The following is a 21,349-nucleotide window of genomic DNA, read 5'->3' on the forward strand; positions in this document are numbered from 1 at the left end:
ATCTGGACATTATCCTTGTAACCAACAATCTTTATATACTGCTGACTAAATACCTCTGCCTTTTGAAGATCCTCACATACACACTCCCCTTGTTCATTAATTATTCCTGGAATGTCCTTCTTGGAACCTGTTTCTGCCTTAAAATACCTATACATATCCTTCCATTTTTCACTAAAATTTGTATGACTGCCAATTATGCTTGCCATCATGTTATCCTTAGCTGCCTTCTTTGGTAGATTCAATTTTCTAGTAAGTTCCTTCAATTTCTCCTTACTTCCACAGCCATTTCTAACTCTATTTCTTTCCAACCTGCACCTCCTTTTTAGTCTGTTTATTTCTCTATTATAATAAGGTGGGTCTTTACCATTCCTTACCTCCCTTAAAGGTACAATCCTGTTTTCGCATTCCTCAACAATTTCTTTAAACCCATCCCAGAGTCTGTTTACATTTTTATTTACAGTTTTCCACCGGTCGTAGTTACTTTTTAGAAACTGCCTCATGCCTGCTTTATCAGCCATATGGTACTGCCTAATAGTCCTACTTTTAAGACCTTCCTTTCTATCACATTTATTTTTAACTACCACAAAAACAGCTTCACGATCACTAATACCATCTATTACTTCAGTTTCACTATAGAGCTCATCTGGTTTTATCAGCACCACATCCAGGATATTTTTCCCTCTGGTTGGTTCCATCACTTTCTGAATCAGTTCTTTCCCATATTAACTTATTTGCCATTTGTTGGTCATGCTTCCTGTCGTTCGCATTTCCTTCCCAATTGACGTCTGGGAAATTCAGACTTCCCGCTTCAATCACATTTCTTTCCATGTCGTTTCCTAGATAGCTGATTATCTTATCAAATAATTCTGAATCCATGTCAGTGCTACGCTTTCCCAGTCTGTTCACTCAAAATATATCAAGTTGTCTATTATCTTTAGAAATGAGCCTTACACCTAGAATTTCATGTGTCTCATCTTTAACTTTTTCGTAGCTTACAAATTCTTCTTTCACCAGAATGAATACTCCCCCTCTCACCATTCCTATCCTATCTCTATGATACACACTCCAGTTCCGTGAGAAAATTTCTGCATCCATTATATCATTTCTCAGCCATGATTCAACTCCTATTACAATATCTGGTAAATATATAACTATTAAATTACTTTATTCCCTTTTTTACAATACTTCTACAGTTCAACACTAACAATTTTATGTCATCCCTACTGATTTCCAGTTCCCTGTTCCCTTATCACTGCTCCCTAGGCCACCCCGTTTCCCTGAATGTACCTCCCTATTACCCTTCTAAACAAATTTCCTAACTTACACGTACCACTGCGGCTTAAGTGAAGGCCATCTGAGCGCAGATCCCTATCTCCTACCCACCCATTAGGATCTAGAAATTTCACTCCCAGTTTCCCACATACCCACTCCATAGTCTCATTTAAATCCCCAATCACCCTCCAGTCAGTATCCCTGCTACACAGTATTCCACTAATAACAATCTCCGCTTTCTTAAACTTCACCCGTGCTGCATTTACCAGATCCCACACATCTCCAACTATGTTGGTACTTACATCAGCTTGCCTTACGTTGTTGGTACCAACGTGAAACAGCCGGTCAGGTTGACCTTTACTACTTAAGGTCTAAGTTTCAGACGCATATAATCCCTCAAGTTTTACAACTGTGTTATAGTGTCAGAACTTGGCCCCTATACTCATAGACTTTTTATTATAGATATGCTTTGTCATTTGGTTTGCCTGGTCTGACTTCCTTATCCTGACATTGATTGCTTCCTCTTCTAATCCATTCTGCTGGATGACTTCACCAAGATATGTGAAATTCTTGACTCGACTGATTTTTCCAAGATTAGTGATCATTCATTCAGGTCCACCACAGATGTTTGTCATATATTTTGTCTTCGGAATATAAATCTGGAGTCTTACCTTTTCAGCAACTTCTGACAGCCTATTGTTCTTGTTGACTGCTGAATCTATTATTGTTTATAAATTTCATTTTCTGTATTGATAGATTCAATGTATAGACAAGAAATGTGTTTTTCCACCAATCAATACACGATTTATTGTAAATAGATTACACTAGTACCGGTTTCGGCCCTTAACGGCCATCATCAGCTAGTACATGATTAGTTTCCAGCCATTAGACAAAATCACAAGTTGTTATTGTATTAGACATCCGGATGTCTAATGGGGGATGGAAATGCAGTATACAGAAGCATGAAGTTACAATAAGTTAGAACATGAGTATACAGAACACATTAAAACATATGGGCCACAATATAAAACACTTAAAAAGTTTTAACACATTAAAATGCTTATTAAAATTTCATGTTGCTTAGATTTCATTCTTCTATCTTCTGTGCGGTTCCTTTGCTTCTATGTCATGTTACACAGCTAAATCAACATGGCTGATTTGGTGCTAAATATTTTATAGATACTATTCAGAAGGAATGGTTTTTTTTTAAAATAGATTTGGAATCTGTTCGTAAAGGGGACTTTTGTTATCTATTACGACATTTAGGTTCTTGTCTTTGTTAAATTGTTGATCTAGGAAGATGTATAAGTTTTTATATTCCATCATGAGCTTACTTTTTTCAATTCTTTTTAAGATTTGTAAATCCCGATCTATTGTAGTAAATTTGTGACCTGTTTCTTTCATGTGCTTACTCATCGCAGAGAACTTACTATGTTTTTGGGCGTTATAATGCTCGGCATGTCTAGTTGAGAAACATCGGCCAGTTTGGCCAACATAAGAAAAATTACATACTGAGCATCAGAGTCTATATATACCTGAGCTTGAATATTTATTATTAGTTGAATTGACTGAGTTATGATTAAAAAATAAATGTTGATTTGTATTCTGCGTTATGTAAGCGATTTTTACCTCGTATTTTTTTAAAGGATTGGTAATTTGATGGTTTTTTGGGTTGGTAAATGTGAACTTCGTGAATTTTGGTTTGTTGGGTTTTATTGGAGAAAGGTTTGTGGTTAATTTTAGTCTAACTTAATAATTGATTTTGTTGATCATATTTGAATTGAACCTGTTGTATCTGGCTGTTTCTTTTATGAAATCTAATTCATTTTTTAGATTATTTAGTGAAAGAGGGATTTTTTGCCCTGTGTACTAAACTGTAATAAGTGGCTTTTTTAAAATGGCAATTCAGGTGCAAAGATTCGTTTTTTATAGTTATTGGAGTAAATGAATTTGGAAATCAAATTTGTCTACAACTCGCGTGATTTTGATATCTAGAAAATTTTGATTGAATTGTTGTTTTCGTTTTCCTTTGTGAACTTTATATTATCGTGTAAATTATTTAGAAACGTTAGGATGTTATCACTATTGTTAAGTTGTTTATCAATAATTGCTAATGTGTCGTTGACATAACGGAGCCATAAACCGAGTCCATTAATGTTTTTTACTATTTTATTGTGTTCTACATTGTCCATGTAGATGTCCGCTAAAATGCCAGAGATTGGGTCTCCCATAGCTAAACCTTCTTGCTTACATATTTTGTTGTTGAAAGTAAAGTATTTATTGTGTAAAACAAAACTTAGTAACTTTATGAATTCGTCTATTTCGATTTCGCTTAATGCGCTGCGTTTGGAGAGGTTGTTTTTTATTATGGTAATAGTTTCGTTGATGGGTATATTTGAGTACATATTCGTGATGTCGTGCAAACATAAAACGTGATTTGGTTGTAAATTAAATTTGTTTAAAGTTTTGCAAAGTTCGATAGAAATTTTGATGAGATTTGCATTGTGAAATTTAAAATGCTTTTTTAAGAACTTGTGGAGGAACTGAGAAGTTTTATAAGTGGGACTATTCCTGCTATTGATTATTGGTCTGATGGGGGTATCTCCTCCTTGACAGATGGTGTTCTTGGCTATCTGTTTTTGAGATTCTTTGTCTCTAGAAGTATGTTACACGTCACGTTCGGGAACATACCAATGACGTCGATGGCATAGCCACAGAGATAGGATGTTTATGAATGGTGCAGTACCAAAGCAAGCTTGGTGTGGCACAAGTGTCAAATAAAAGCTAAAGGTTTCCACTTATTCAATACTGTTTGTTGTAACCTTAAGAAAGTTGCATATATTTGATGAAACTAGTTTCGGTCTTACTAGAGACCATCATTAGTCACAATCGCATATCCTGTGAGTGTTTTTAAAATCTTTACTTGTCTTCAGTTTCATGCTTGCTTCATATATATATATATTTTAATGTCTTGCCTTTACTTTGATTTTGACAGTATTGAATAGGTGGAAACCTTTAGCTTTTGTTTTACACTAGCTAATGGAATAATGAATACTGAAATTCTATGGACATCTTTTCAGAATGGATGAAAAGGAGTTGACAGAACACAGTTTGAAAAACACTGGACAATAGAGGTGAAGTTATGATAAGTTGTTTCAGGAAGTCAGAAAGGACTCAACAGAGTAGGACTAAAGCAAGTAATACAGAGCGAGTTGGATGAGCGGTTACGGGCGCCCAGCTGTGAGCTTGCATTCTGGGTTGTCTAGTGTGTTCGAACCCCATTGTCGGCATCCCTGAAGATTGTTTTTCTGTGGTTTCCCATTTTCAGACCAGGCAAATGCTGGCCTCTTCCCTCCCACTCCTGTCTTATAGTCGCCATAAGATCTATCTGTGACAGTGCAACGTAAAGGAACTTGATATGGATGTTGATTCCCATAGGGAATCCGAAATATTTGTCCTGAATATGTAAATTTACAATACCAATATAGTTGGTCCGATATCCCTTTCAGACCGTGTATGCACAATTGTGCGGGTTCATATTTTATTTATCTCTGAGCTTATTGGATGTTTTCTTGGCGCTAGACCGGACTGCAGTGCTTGTGCGGGACACGTAGCATGTACTTCAGTTGTTTTTATTTAGCGCTTGACCTCCAGGGGGGGGGGGGCAGGAAGAAGACTTTAAAGATAGAATTCATCGGCAAGATGGCGGGAAGCAGTAATGCTTAAAATTAAGTATTTATTTATTGCATTCATATTAATCTGGAAGCTCTACTGAATATCAGAATATAATCAACGAAGTGTGTAAATTGTTTAGCGAACGTAAATTGTGAACTTACAACATCGTACGTGATACCATGAGGTTTTGAATGTTGATACGCACAAGTGTGCGGGGTAGGTTTCCCTGCAGGCAATGCATGCAAGAGTGCTGGGTGCTACCTCCAAGAGACTTTGAGGGCAGAACTAGTACTCGACGTGAGACATGTAATGTATAAGATTTTAATTATTTAAAATACATTGTTCCACACTGTAAAATAGAACATTTGATCATGTACATATGTATATTCACATGCATTGAGGTAATTTTTCATTTTTGTAAGTAGGGAATTAAGTCCTGACACGCACAATTGTGTGGGTGCTTTTTCTCAGATGTTAATTTTTATTTTGTAAAATAAACTAAAAATATATGTATTTAAGAGCATTTTAGTCAGTTTTTGACATACAAACAAAACTTCACACCGCCAGTTTTCTTTCAGGTCTGAAAGGGTTATTGGACATTATAAATTTTCCAGCTAACTCATTCCTGGTTGCCAGCGTTTCGCAGCAGTGAGCCTACTGATGAGCCCAACTTAGCAACTTGGAACCTACGCAGTGGCCATGCGTCCTGGTAGGTGTGCTATTTACCAACTGATGAGCCCAACTTAGCATGCTGGTGCGAAACGCTGGCAACCAGGAATGAGATACCTGGAAAATTTATAATGTCCAATAACGGACTAACTATATTGGTATTGTAAAAAATAAGAACTAAAGCACGTTTTGTTGTGTTCCATCAGGTTCGTCGGGGGCTGGGTTCCTACAGACGACATGAGCAGTATCCATGAAATTACATTATCATTTTTGTCATAAATGGAGGAAAATAATTGCTTTCACACAAATCAATAGTAAGATTAGCAGTAAATTGAACTGCAACTCTCTTCTGTGGCATTCCTAAGGTTCAGGGCTAGCACCGACGAATGGAAGTGCTATGTCTGTGAGTCCTCAATATCTTTGTCTAGCACGGGCAGTTCAAACGGGGAAATGGAGCCGAAAAGTTTATCGTAAGACGAAAATGATTTTTGTTGAAAGAAAAGCTGTTTTTTTTTTCTTTCAAGTTGCTTTACATCGCACCGACACAGATAGGTCTTATGGTGACGATGGGACAGGGAAGGGCTAGGAGTGGGAAGAAAGCAGGTGTGGCCTTAATTCAGGTACAGCCCCAGCATTTGCCTGGTGTGAAAATGGGAAACCACGGAAACCATTTTCAGGGCTGCCGACAGTGGGGTTCGAACCTACTATCTCCCGAATACTGGATCCTGGCCGCACATAAGCGACTGCAGCTATTGAGCTCCCTGGACTGATAATTATATTGAGTTATGGACATAAGTCAACAACTCACTCCACCAAGTAACATGAAGCGAAGCGAAGATGTTAAACGAGCAAAGACTTAACACACAAAAGTGTTACGTGAACAAAAGACATACTGAAGCGCTGTGACGTAGAAGAATTCGTACTGTTAATAAACTTAACCATCATAGGTTAATATTGTGTCTGGTCCATATTGACTAGTTTGAATGTATAATATAACTATTTAGAATAGTTTATTTGAATCTGCCTTGATCAATACACTCATTAAATGAAAGAAAAACTATTTATTAAACCAAACATGTTTTGGGAAGTCTCAACCATTCCCTTGATCTGGCACAGTTGTTTGATGTCGTCTCTAATGATCCTAAGCAAAATTTAAAAAAATATAATTATTTCAATAGATGTAGACCTGAAACAACCTGCATGTATGAAGTGTCATGGCTAAATGAGAACATTGGTGTTGTCAGGTGTTTGTGGAGCACGAGAGCGTGGCCCTGACCAGACAGCAGCAGAGCGAGCCCATAAACCTGGACTACTGCCTGGAGGCATTCACCAAGGAGGAGCACCTAGGGGAGGACGAGAAGTACTACTGTAGCAAGTGTCGGCAGCACCAGCTGGCCAGTAAGAAACTGCAGATCTGGAGGCTGCCTCCCATACTGGTAACTGCCCTTTCCGCTACTCATCTGGTCCCATTGGTCTCTTCCTAGACTTTTACCACTTGTATGGAGGGTTGCACCAGTTATGTTTGGACGATTTTGTCGCACCTGTTGTCCTAGGCGATTCCTTTCCTCCAGACCCGGTTATGCTCGACGTGATAGCTACAGGCACGGATTCTTTCCCTACATCTCAATTTCCACTGTAGAAGACTTCGACGGAGTACAGGAAGACGAATATTGTCCCACACCTCCTTGCACACTTTCCAAAGACCCTCAATAGTGTCAGGACGTCTAGAAGAAATCCATCAGTGAGGCATCCAGGGATTTGACAGGGATGTCACTAAATAGTATTACACGGACACCTGCCTCTGTTTCTGTTCTCTCATAATAGCTGACTGATGATCTGGCAGTATGACTGGATGCTTTATCCATGTGCATCCAGACACTTGAAGCATCCTCGCCGTACAGCTGACGGATATCTTCGTCGAAATAGGAATCCATGACTTTCTTCCAGAAGTAGGTAGCATTGATCTTCTCATATTTCAGCACTCTGAGGATTCTGAGTTTATCCCGGGCACAATATCCTGCCACTACCACAAACACCTAGCAAACTTTTGTTTGTTTTCCTTGACGAAGTTTGAGTGCCCCTTTTGGCCTTTTAGGCGATAGTAAATTGCCTATGGTTTGTTGGTGTCATCCAAATAAACGAAACATTCATCCAGGATAACAAGCGACTGCCATTTACTAGCTAGTTTTCGTATAATTTTCTGGCAGTACTGAACCGTTCTTTAACGTGCCTTGCTTTCAAAGCATGTCCCTGTGCCTTATGCCACTTTACCAGGTTCTTTAATTACACGGTAGACTGTACCTTTAGAGTGCTTGTGTGGCTGGCAAGCTGTCTTTGAGTTGGTGGATTGTCCTTCAGGACAACCGCCTTTACCTTCTTAATAATGTCCGCAGTCCTGGAGGGTCAAACTCTCTTCCGTGGCAGTTTTTTTCCGAAGTTGTTATTTCTGGTGGGAACACTAAATTTTACACTATTGAGCGGTGGAAGAATCTCAATAGTGTAAAATTTAGTGATTAGATTTTGATACGGAAAATGAAGCTGATTACTTGCAATTCTGGTGGGAAACCGTTCTGGTGTAGTTTTATCACATTGCCTACAGAGGACTTAGTAGTGTTGAGACCTTTCATTTTACCCTGTTGTTCAATTCTCGAGTATGAGAGATTAGCATCGGAAAGGCCAACAATGTAGCCTTGCCATGTATCTATAATTCGGCAGGCCAATAGGCAACAACGGTATGATATGACTGTGTGCGACATTTCCCTAAATCACACTTATCAGACAGAACAAGAAAAAGACATGCAGCTGCTTCCAGGGGTGGCACATGCCCTCAACCCTCCGTGTTTATCTAATGTTTCTTGCTCCTTCTTATCCTACACTTTGTGCAACCTTGAAACTGGTTAACAACAGATAAAAATAATATAATTTAAGCATGGAAGTGTTATCAATCTTGTACAAGTTAAAAATAAATTATAACACAAGGCAAAACAAAAACTACTACTAAAGACAAGGGATGTGGAAAGCAGAAGTGTCCCTATGAGGCATGGAAGGAAGAACTTGTATGGACTTACCTTCAAATAAAAGGTATTTCAGTTTTAACAGACATATTTATTTACTCATAATATAAATTCCAAAATAAAATAAAAATAACAAAGAATTTTATAACCTTTACACAAAGGAATTCCTGCAAACAAGAAAACATAACCTCAAAAGATAAATATATTGAAATGTTCAAAAGAGTTTTAAAACAAATAAAACATCTTGAAGGGACCCACCCTGCAGAAGTGAAGCCATGGAACATTTTAGACTCAAAGTAAGATCTATCTGAGGATCCCTCTTCATTTTGAAACTGTGGGCTAGTTCCATGTTATAGGATATAAACTTCATGATGATTGATCCGTATTGAACTGTGATTACATTAATAGTTAAATATTTTATTCACAAGGCCCACCTTCTCAATACAATGTTGTGCAGTTTGATTTTAGTTTGGGGCTAGTTTCGACCTGAAGACTAGGCCATCATCAGCCATAACACAAATTGTTCAATTACATCAAATGATCCAAAACAATGTACAAACACAATGGTATTAAAATGAACTGTGTGTAAAACACATAGAAATTAAAATAAGACTGGATTCTTAATGTGTTGCATTCTGTTAAAAAGTTCAAATCATCTGAAGACAATGTGTGATCACAATGACATTAAGTTATGTAGGCAATACATTGGTATTAAAGCAAGGCACTTGGATGCAGTGCATTCCGTTAAAAATAGTTGGTGCTTCCAGTTAAATGTTCTTAAATGCTGCTTAGGATTGTTGCGCATGAAAATTGGCAGTTTCTAAAGTGCAGGTGGTAAGGTTTCGCAATTCAGTGCAGAGCGTAAAGTTGACCTGAATAAATAATAGAGTTAAAATTGAAATACTTGATAAAGAGATTCAACCTATTCAATACAAAAGAATAAGAAATGTAGTAAATTACATTCCCATTTAATAATTGGTAGAAATGGTACCGGTTTCGACCTTAGTCCAGGTCATCATCAGCCGATTAAGACGAAAAACAATGCATAGGATCAGTAGAAGGGGCAATGTAGAAATGAAATAGGGGTAGACACTGTAAAACTTAGAAGAAGTAAAATGCAAATCACTCAAAAGAAAACAGTGCGCAATTCTCTGAGCGGTATCATAGCACACGCAGCATTAGGCAAAGTCCCACAATGTTTAAGAATAGCATAGAATGGATTAAAATATTGATCCAAATGTATGAAGCAGCTTTCTGTTATATTAAGGAGGGGTCCTTTATTCATAACCTTGAGGGTTTCCATATCCTGTTCTGTCTGAAAATTTATTATAATCATGCATATGCTGTCCTACTGCTGAAAATTTATTATATTTCAGGACATTAACATGTTCTGAGTATCTTACATTAAAGCTCCTCTCAGTCTGTCCAACGTAAGAAAAATTACAACTGTTATATTTGATCCTGTATACTCCTGATTTTGGAAAAGTATTAACCTTATTTATTGATGTAAAATTATGTAAGATTTCTGCACTTCTGTTGTTAGTTTTGAAGGCTATTTTTACATTATGTTTCTTAAAGTGTTCGTGATTTTATAAATTTATTGAACGTGAAGGCAGAAAATAAGGGAGCGTTGGATTTTTTTTTTTTTTTTTCCCTAATGTTGTTAAAGGGAGAAGTTTGTATCTATTGATTATTCTTTCAAAGAAGAAAGTGTTGTATCCATTAGATTTTGCGATCATGCAAATAGTGTTCAACTCATTTTTGAGGTCTCTTTTTGACATTGGAACATTGAAGGCTCGGTATACCATGCTATTGTATGCTGCTCGTGTATGAATTTGAGGATGTGAAGAGTCTTCACGGATTATAGAGGCTGTTTGAGTGTGTTTTCTAAAGATCTTATATCTTAATGAACCTGAGTGTCTGATTATAGTTAAGTCTAAATCTTTCTTTTTTGTTCATTTTCAGATTCAAGTGTGAATTTTATGTGTGATTCAATGTTATTGAGATTCACAATAGTGGTAGCAGCATCCGCTATGTTCTCATCCATAATTACTATGGTGTCATCTACATATCTTGCCCAAAAAAGAAAAGAATGTTGTTGAAATTATTAATAATAATAATAATTATAATAATAATAATAATAATAATAATAATAATAATAATATCATCTTCAATTTTAGTATGTTCTAAAAAATCTAAGTAAATCTCAGCTAAGATGCAAGAGGCCGGCGATCCCATAGCCAAACCTTCTTGCTGGTAAATGACGTTATCAAGTGTGAAAAAGTTATTGTTTATAACCAATTTTAGGATATACATAAAATCCTGTATTTCTAATATACTTAGACAACTGTAATTGTTTTTGATGATAGGATATAATTTAGAAATGTGTATACTAGGATTGGATTTTTAGCCAAACATGTTTCTCTGAGCCATCTTCAGTGAAATATATTAAAAAGTTACATTAATTAATGTTGAATATGTAACACTGAAAATACCGTGTTCTACTCAGATTTTACATGCTCCTTTACATTGTTTTGTAACTTTTTAACATATTTCACTGCAGATGAGCTGAAACATGTTTGGGAAAAAATCATTCCATCCTAAGACAGATGTATGTATTGAATAGGAGGAAATACATAATAAAAGCTATTCTATTGTAAAGTGTAAACCGTCAATATGGAATGAAACTAATATCTTGTAATCGAGAGAATCGTAAGTGGAATCTTGGAGGAAGAACATATTATCACATATTTCTGTGTCCTCCCAGTATTCTGCAACATGTAGAGCTTTGTTGTTGGCTGTTAGGAGCATTCCCTACTCGGATTTCCACAGGCCAGAGTGGATCTTATTCTAGTTAGTGCCACCTAACACATCTATAACTCAGTGTGCACCGCTATGACAGATGGTAAATTAAACAATACGAGATCTGGACACAAAATATCCCCTTCCTTTCCTGCTGTTAACATGTATACAATCGACCACATGACGTAAGTTGTACTATCCACACCTTGATTACTTCCCACATTTTTGGGAACACCCTGTATTTAACTCTTGGCATGTAAAAGTGTAGTCTAGTGTTACTAAAATAAAACCTATTTCTGTTTGCAGATTGTTCACCTGAAGAGGTTTCAGTACGTCAATGGGAAGTGGGTAAAATCTCAAAAGGTGGTCAATTTCCCGTTCAGCGACTTTGACCCCACATCTTACCTCGCATCGGTTCCCAAGCAGACCGTCATCAGGCACAGGGAACTCAAACTCAATGAAAACAGGTTAGTGTATGACAAAGTAGTCTTCTTGAAACTAAATGTTACCCACGCGTGCACTTCCCTCCAATTTCTTATGAATTTGAGCCTATAATGGCTCTTGTCTGGTTTCGTTTGCAACAACAGCTACGCATCAGCATTCTATGTGAACTAGACAGGTTTTAAGATCCGAAATTTATACAAAGGAAACGCTGCTCTATATATGTCCATCTATTGAATACTGTAATCAGCTTTTCAGTTGTAATAAATAATTATTTAATGTAAATTAGTGCATGTTTGAATCCTTGTATAGATCTTCAGCTAACATCATCATCAAGAGTACAATTATCTGGGTACAAAGACATTCAAAATAAACTAGCTTTATTATGTAGCATGTGCGAAGTTATCTAACTCCCCGTCTACTTCCTGCCAGTATTCAGGCAGGCTGCAGTAATCCCATCTAGCACACATCACAACAGTGGTCAGTTTAATGTTATTGTTGATCAGTTTTATGAGCTTTTGATATTGTAGGGATTCATGTTTAGCTTGCTTCCAACTCTGTGATTCTAATGTAAAGGGAGTCCTTCCTTCTTTCACGACTCCCTCTAGTCTTATTCTTTGAGCGATCGTTAATGTACGATGTTTTTATAATCATCTTCACAGTTTTTCTTGTCAATACACACCAGTGACCACACACTTTTATATCTTAGACAATCATGACAAAAGCCACTACCAGTTAACACAGTCTAACAATAGCAATGCTCAGTGTCTATATGGAATAAGCAGCAAAAGTCTGAATTCTTCCATTTCAGAACCCGTATTGCTTTTCTCTTAATTGTCCTCCCACCTTCTCATTCTATTTTCTAGTACCCTTTCAAATATTTTTGTAGACCAACGGGCCCTGCTGCCTTTATCATTTTCACACACAGTTCATCCAGTCCTGCTGCTTTTCCCACTTTCATCAGTTTGAGAGCAGTTTCCACTTCTTCCGTAGTGATGTCACTCTCCCTCTATTATCTCGTGTACATCCCTTGCACAGCCGCTATAAGACCTGCTGCTTACATACACCAAACACCACTTCTACCAGCAGCATCACCAAGTTTTCATCCAACATTATCTACCAGCTCCAGCTTTCTACATTGGCTTAACTAGCAACACACTAGCTACACTTTGCACAGCTTTACTTCTAAATTGAGATTTTACAAAACATATGAGCATCATCTTACCTATGGTGCCAGCGCTCTACCGCTGCGAGAACAGCCGTTGCAATACGACCGCAGCACACAGCGCACGTAAAATGTAATACCTTGCTCAGAAAAGCTAATGAATCGCAGGTGACCCCCTGTGGGTGGGGGACGCAGGTGAAGAATACACCCACGATATCTCCTGCCTGTCGTAAGAGGCGACCAAGGATGACATTAGAACCATGAGATTGTGATTAGTACCATTACGCGATGAAGACCATGGGTCGACGTTACCTGAGACTAGTACTACCATTACGCGATGGACACCATGGGGCCGACTTTAGTTGTGATTAGTGCTACTGCATGTGCCGGGTTCTGCTCCCTTTTAGGGCAATAATCACTACTTCCTGAGAAACTTGTACTGCTACTGCCTCCGGCTGGGTCTGTGTTGAGTATCATCGGGGGAGGATTACTATGAGATTAGTACCATCATCTGAATAACACCATGGGTCTGTGTTGCCTACGGGTGTTACCATAATGTGTGATACACCGTGGATCTACATTGCCTATGATTAGTACCACTGTGTGAGCAACATCATGAGCGTACATAGCCTATGATTAGTTCCACTAAGTATGGGGCACCATGGGTGTGCGTTGCTTATGTATAGTAGCCTTATGTCCAAAACACTGTGTGTTTGTGTTACCTATGAGTGGTGCCTTTGTGTGTGACATACCATGAGTGTACGTTACCTGCGATTAGTACCACTCTAGAAGGAACACAGTGGTTCTGTTTTACTAGCTGGTGACCTGGATTTTGGAGCACTTTAGATAATAAGCATCATCCCAGTAATTAAGGGATTGTGAATATGATCCACTGATTCTTTTTCTTTCACGATCATTTTTCCATTTTTATTCTTTTAGATTCTAGTCAGTGGATACAATTTGACGTTTTTTCATTTCGTTGCACCTCGTGGCTTTAGGGACCGATGACCTAGCAGTTAGGCCCCTTCAAACAACAATCATCATTGAATTGCAAGTGAAAAAATCCATAAAAACTTTAAAAAGACGCCGTATGTACTTACTAATAATATCAGACTCTAAAATTCTAAAATGAGAATACCTTATTGACGATAAAAGAGAAGCTAATGGCTGGCCAGGAAGGATGTTTCGGCCTACCCCACTTATCTCAGAGTCACTTTCTTGCCACTTGCCTTTCCCAAACCACACTGAGGCATGGTATTCACAGATGAACTTTAACAAACACACGGATATAAATAAAATTCCAGCTACACTGAACTATTATAGCTATAAAAACTATAGGCTTTTGTACCAACTTACTCTAAACTGCGCTCCGGGATGAAAGGCGCAGACGGTTGAGGCACTGGCCTTCTGACCTCAGCTTGGCATAAATGTATACGTGGTCACCGTAGTATCTGAAAATCCCACCAACATAATCTTCCTGTCCCGATTCACACCAGGCACCATCAAACCACATTTAATGAATGTTTCAGAGTTCAAGTCCTCAAACATTCACTACCCTGTTGCCCTTAGAAATTCTGTCTGTCCACCCACTCCATTCACCTCACACAGCATCTCCTTGGCCAGCAATGACTATCATCATTCTATCTTCCACTGACGAAGGCTGCAGCCGAAAATTTTGGACCCATGGTTCTCTATCCACACCTTCTTACACGGTAAGTGGCTGCTCTGTCTGTTTCGTAGACACATGTAATGTTGTCATATTGAAAGAATCATCTGTACATTGGTAATCTCTGAAATAACTTGTTTTTAATCTTATTCAGTCAAATGATTTCACTGATTATAATGACCTGATATGTAAGTACTTGTTCACCTTGATGTACGTGTAACTTGGGTTCAGCTGAGATGCTATCCATGTAAACTGTTTATAGCCCTTCAAGCCGGTATTAAAAGTTGGCCAAGTTTTAGCCTACAGCGATAATTGGTTTTAGAAAAATATTATAATTTTACATGCTGTCAAAAACATTGCTCATCATCGTCATCATTTTCCCATTTCCAGCTGACCCGGGTGGGAGCAAATATGATTCCTCTCCACTTTGTTCTGTCATTCCACCATTCTTCTTCCGACACAATGTTCCAATCCATGTTTCGTTTTCTAATGCTACTCTTCACCAAGTCCATCCACCACATTCTTGGTCTTCCTCGTCCTCTCTTCCCTGTCATCCGTCCTTCCAGTGCTCGTCTTGGTAGTCTTACTTCATTCTTCTGTTTGACATGTCCAAAGCATTTCAATCTGTTTTACTCCAGTTTGTCCTTTAATTTCTGTACTCCCAGTTTTTTCCTTGTGTCTTCATTTCTTACTCTGTCTCTCCTTGTTTTTTGTACCATACTTCTCAGGAATTTCATTTCAGATGCTTGTTCTCCCTCTGAGTCATTGTCCAAGTTTCTGCTGCATATGTCATTATAGGAACATAATAAGCTCTATATATAACTTCTTTAGCCTTCATTGGTATATCTTTGTTCCATACTAGTCCTCTCACCTGTTGATAGAAAGCACTCCCCAGTTGTATTCTTCTGTTAATTTCCAAATCTATCTTCAGACAGTACACTTCCCAAGCACCGTATTTGAAGTGTTTTACTACTTCCAATTTCTTATCTCCCACTTTGATAATTCCTTTTCCTTCTTTCTTGCCTCTACTCATCACCACTGTTTTACTGTTCTCCACATTTATCTTCAATCCCTATTTTTCAATATTTTTATTTATTGCATCTAACTGTTCTTGTACCTCCACTTCATTCCTCACCCCAAATCACCACATCATCTGCATACAACATCACCTTCATCTTCTTCCTACTGTAATCTTTCATTGCTGCCTCACCATTAAGAACAGTAAGGGTGACAACACACTTCCTTGTTTTAGTCCATTCTTAATTCTAAACCATTCTGTCTTCACACTACTGTAGCAATTTTTGTACATTGCATTTATCATGTTTCTCAATTCCTTGTCAATCCCTCAGTTTATTAGGCATTCCCAAACTTTTTTTTGGGATACTATCATAAGCCTTTTCCAAGTCAATAAAGGTCATTATCGTATCCTTCCCATATTCCCAACTTTTTTCCATATTTTGTCTCAGGATGAAAATGGGTTTCACTGTTGACCTGCCTCCTCTAAATCCAAATTTTTCTTCTTCTATTTGGCTTTCTACCTTTACTCTAATTCTTTTTTCTAGTATTCTTTCCATTACTTTGGCAGTATGTGGGATGATAGTGATTCCTCGGTAGTTACCACATATCTACCTATCTCCTTTCTTGAATGTTGGTAATATTAATCCCTTTTTCCAGTCTTCAGAAACTTTCTCCACACACATCTGAGAAGTCTGTATGTCCATTGCATTCCAAGTAGTCCTGCTGCTTTTATCATTTCTATTGACACTTCATCTATTCCCACAGCCTTTCCCATCTTCGTTTTACTAACTGCCCATTCCACTTTAGCCATAGTAATGTCTGATTCTCCTTTTATTTTTTCCTCTTCATTTTTATTTTTATTTTTTTTTTATTTTTTATTTTTTTTATTTTATTTTTTTGCATGTGTAATTTCTCCACTTATCTGATGTCTCACCTTTAATAGCTCGCTATAACTTCCAAACGACTTGACTGATTTTGTTCAAAATAAGTGGATATCATGCAGATGTATCTACATACAAGAAGGTTCCATGCAAAGGAAAAAAAATGCCTAATTACCTTCTTGTTGAATCAGGAGGTGTCCATGACCACTCGGCTGATATTACTATTGTTATTTACATCACACGTAATGTATGCACCTGTCTAGGGTTCCAGTGCATAATAATTTATCTTAATTGGCTTATGAAGTGGCTGAAAGGATTTCTTTGATGAGACCCTCGAACAGTCTCTGGAATCGAAGTCCATCACCCCTACTCGAGTCTTTCCTAGGCTGGCTCAAGAGCTTGGGTAAGGGGCTTAAACTATTTAATTCTAAGTAGGGGGAAAGAGTCTCGGATATCAGAGGAATACGAATATACTACTAAATGAGAAGGAAGATCATCTATTTTTGCACAAACATTTTTAATTAGCTAAGGAAACACTTTCTGTCTATCTCAGATACGCACTTATCACATCATAACCTTCAAATCACTGAAAATACATTGAAAGGGGGTCCCCTTTCAGATCTATTTAACGCACAGAAAACCTTATTATATATCCTATTACAACACTTTACACATATGTCACAAAGGCATATCTCCTTCACGGCACGAATCATTTTACTCAATTTATCATTTATTTTATATATCGCGATGCCCTGAGATCATGTTAGCTGAGGTTTACTACAAAATTCCTGAGCGCATTCTAAACACATGATAGTTATGTCACATTGTCTATGTTAATGACCGTGTCTAACTTATCGTACGGAGTATTAACTCCTTTATAACGTCGGCTTCACTGGGATTATCTATACACTAATATTAGCACATAACATTTCAACGATGTTCCTATAAACAGTGAATATAGCAACCAGCAACCAATATCTTACAACATATGATACATGATAAACACTCACTAAAAGAAATAACATAAATAACATAATGCCCTGCATTGCATCTCCATGCAAAGAACAAGATCTTGGCACGATCCATCTCGTTTGCCACTGGTGGGCAACAATCCCCGCCAGAATCTGGGACTTGAACCCAGGGACTTCGACGTGAGGGGCGTGTCACAACCTGAAAATCCTATAGCAGTTTTTACTTTAATAAAACAAAATAATAGAAAGCTGGGAGCATTTCATTCATCTATTAAATTGGGGATCTATGCGAGAGTGCCTTTTTCTTAACTACGTTATATTACAGGGAGAAAAGAGCAAATCAAATGTGTCTCCCTTCACAAAGTGGCAAGCAAACTTCGCTAGAGCTTCCCCTGACCATTCCCTCATAAAACTGTCAGACGGGTCGGCCCGGTCGTTCCTTTCTTTTTCTTTTCCTGCAAAGGAAAGCCTCATACTTTACCTGCTATTCTTAAATATCCATATCATCACAAAGACAATCTCTACCTTCGACTCGTTAATATTCTCAGCATAACCTCATATACCAGCCTACATTTGGCCTCAATTATCTTATTCTCAAGGCGGCATTCTACATCGCCCTAAATATATACACTGCTGTTTGTAGAAAGTGAAACACCAAGACTGAGAGCTGTGATCACAATGCAATTTATTCCACATATTAGGGACATGACAAGACACAATTACAGAACTGTACATGTACGGTGACCGTGGAAATTCAGTACGGGGTAGCGCCACAACGCACTGCAATCAGAGCCACTAGTCATCGTGGCATGCAATCAAAGAGCACCTGAATATGCTGCTGCGGAATACTCTGCCACGCAGTTTGTAGGCGCGTCCATAAATCATCAACAGTGGCTGCAGGAGGACCTGAACGAACAAGGTACCGACCGGCCATATCCCAGACATGTTCAATGGGTGACATATCCGGTGAACGGACAGGCTAGGGAAGCAGTGGTATCCGTCGTTCTTCGAAGAAGGCTTGCACATTCCTTGCCACATGCGGCCGGGCATTATCCTGCTGGAATATGGCGTCTGGAATGGCCTGCAGGAGGGGCAATGCCTCGGGCTGTCAAACCTCCCTGATGTAGCGGTAGCTGTTCAGATTGCCCTCAAGACGTAGGAGGCGAGACCACGCCCCCTTGTCCAACAATGGTCCGTTGGAAAGTATATTTAAAAGTTGAATTTGATATCAAATTAAAGCCTGTACATCCTTCTTTCCACTGATCATTTTTCGTTCCGAGTCCTTCGCGGGTTCGTCTGCAGTCATCAAATCGTCGGTATCAATTCTCAGTAGGTGGAGCCTGACTCCTGGGATTTTTAAGTTTTCCTGGTCCTGTCAGCGTCGGACATCTGGTTTCACTCTCTTCATGCCATCAACTATCTGCGTACTTCCTATTATTCTTATTATATAGAATGGTTCTCGGCATGATAAATCTGCATAAAATCTCCTCATTCATCGAAGTCGTAACTCGAAATTATCCATGAAGTATTTCAGAGTTATAAATGTTAATATCATCATAACAGTTGAAAGCTATGCATTGTTACCACTAGATATTTAGGGGAATACATGGGGTGATATTGTCTCATATCCTGAGACGACTTCTTTCAGGCTGTTTCGTGACCTCACTTCTCAGTCATGTGACATCTTTCTCGTTCCAGCTCTCTCGGTCAGAGAAAGAGCGAACTCCACTTACAAGCGCTTGTACTCCGTCTTTTTCCCAATTGCGCGCAAGGAGAGGAGAGGCGCGCGACTCTACGGCGAGCGGCTGGAACCGTCAAGAATATCCTCTTTTGGCGGCTATTTAACGTAAAACTGCGCGGAAAACGTCATATTCTCTATGCAGGATGTCTCTATATGCATATGACAATGTCATGAACGGTTACAGTAATATCATCACCACTTTCACCTAATATGTGTTTGAAAGCTGCAAGACCATGCGTTGTTTATGTTGATGAAACAAATACCTTTTACGCCAACACATTGCCGCATTACGGTAGAAGATACTCCCCTGTGCTGCGAGCCATGCTAAAAGTCCATACACCTACATGTCGAACCGGCTTGAGCGGTTAATACTATTTATGCATTTGGATCACAGTTTGAAAATTTGATGTACCTGTAATTGCTTTCTATTCTGAACTACCACATCATCATCGTTATCCTTTCCCGTTATCCACCTCCCGCTGGATCACTTCTCCACCTTCCTCTTCCATCATTTTGACCAAGTCCAGGTTTCTTCTTCTTGCTCTCCTCTTTATCGAATCAATCTACCTTGTTCTAGGTCTCCCTATCGATCTTTACCCCGAACTTCATCTCCATAACCTGTTTTGGTAATCCGTTCTCTCCATTCCAACCTCCTTTTTCACATCTTCATTTCTCGATCTGTCTTTCGTATCATACTTGTTAGGTATTTCAGTTCACTGGCTTGAATTCTACTCTCCTCCCTGCCTGTCATCATGGGTGCATAATACATTTTGTACATCATCTCTTTACACTTCCAGACTCTCTGTTACACCCTCCATGTCCAGCCTTGTAATTTGCATTCATTCACTCCCTATTTATTTGAAATTGTCAACAATTTCAAAACTTTGACCACCAATTTCTTCAGTTTTCTTGTTCAGTGAATGAAGTTGGTCTTGTATTTCGTCTATTCTGAACTTAATATAAGATGCCAAATAAGTAACAACAATAATAACCATTATCACTTTGGATGTGTACGGTGAATGTTTGATCATTCGGGAGTTTCAGTTCAATTGCATCTTGAAACATTGTGATAATTCCCCCAGGGTATTTAAATGGAAAAATGATGGTATGTTTTAAAATTGTACAGAGTTAGAGGGACATGAAATGCCTTTCCTCGTTCACCTTGACTGTTTCTTATTGCAGCTGGTGTGAAGGCCACGGCGGAGGAGATTCGGCTCTGCTCACCAAGTCGTCTCCACTGAACGGCGGCTTGGAAGCGATTCAGCTCTCCAACAGTGTGGCGTTTCAGCCAGACCTGATCATTCCAAAAGAAGACAACGCCTCCGTTGTCGTCGACGACAATCTCAACGTGTCGACAAAGAGGTTAGCAAACGACGATCTGAACCGCGAAAACGACTTGAGAATCAACAGGTGCCTGCCAAACGGTGACGTTCCAAACCTGAGGCTGCCGGTCAATCCTCGGGAACGCCTGGAATCGACCTCGCTGGTGCGAACACCTGTGAACGACGGTGCGCTCCAGGACTTTCACCAGCATCGCCTCATCGATGGTACAGACCCGTTTGACCTCAAGTACCACCTGTATGCCATTGTGGTAAGTGAAACGTCTATATACAATAGAAGTCCATTATAGCGAGAATTCATAACAGCAAAAAATCGCTCAAGCAGATTGTTGTTATATCCAGTTTTTTTATAAAAGTCAAAAAGAAAACCCATTAAAATATGAAGCAGTATGAAACGGCAATCAGTTTGTTCAAAACTTGTGTTTTTGCGGGTGATTTCTATTCTATGTATTACCCGTAAATAATTTTTCTAATTCCTTTATAATTATGTTCAATTTCATTCTTAAAAATTATAATGGTATCACTCCAGAGACTTGTGTGGCAAACGTTTCAGTTTTCTTATTCAAACGGCGTCACCTAACCTAACATATATGCATCATGAAAACATATTTTAAGTGCCAGTAGACAAATCATAACTTTTTCACTATAAATGTACTTGGAAATAGCCTTTTGCAAAATTTAACCAGATGAGAAGA

The 21,349-nt window shown here is 38.5% G+C and overlaps 1 protein-coding gene across 1 annotated transcript in view; it reads left to right on the top strand.

Moving 5' to 3' along the window:
• Usp32 (Ubiquitin specific protease 32) overlaps window positions 1–21,349 on the top strand; it is a 187,024-nt gene that overhangs the window by 137,593 nt on the left and 28,082 nt on the right. The window contains exons 25-27 of the mRNA XM_068230610.1: window positions 6,861–7,052; window positions 11,739–11,899; window positions 20,497–20,905. Of these exons, the coding sequence (XP_068086711.1) occupies window positions 6,861–7,052; window positions 11,739–11,899; window positions 20,497–20,905 (762 nt within the window). The remainder of the gene's footprint in view (window positions 1–6,860; window positions 7,053–11,738; window positions 11,900–20,496; window positions 20,906–21,349) is intronic.

This window comes from Anabrus simplex, chromosome X (assembly GCF_040414725.1).
Source record: "Anabrus simplex isolate iqAnaSimp1 chromosome X, ASM4041472v1, whole genome shotgun sequence".
Classification (NCBI taxonomy): Eukaryota; Metazoa; Arthropoda; class Insecta; order Orthoptera; family Tettigoniidae; genus Anabrus; species Anabrus simplex.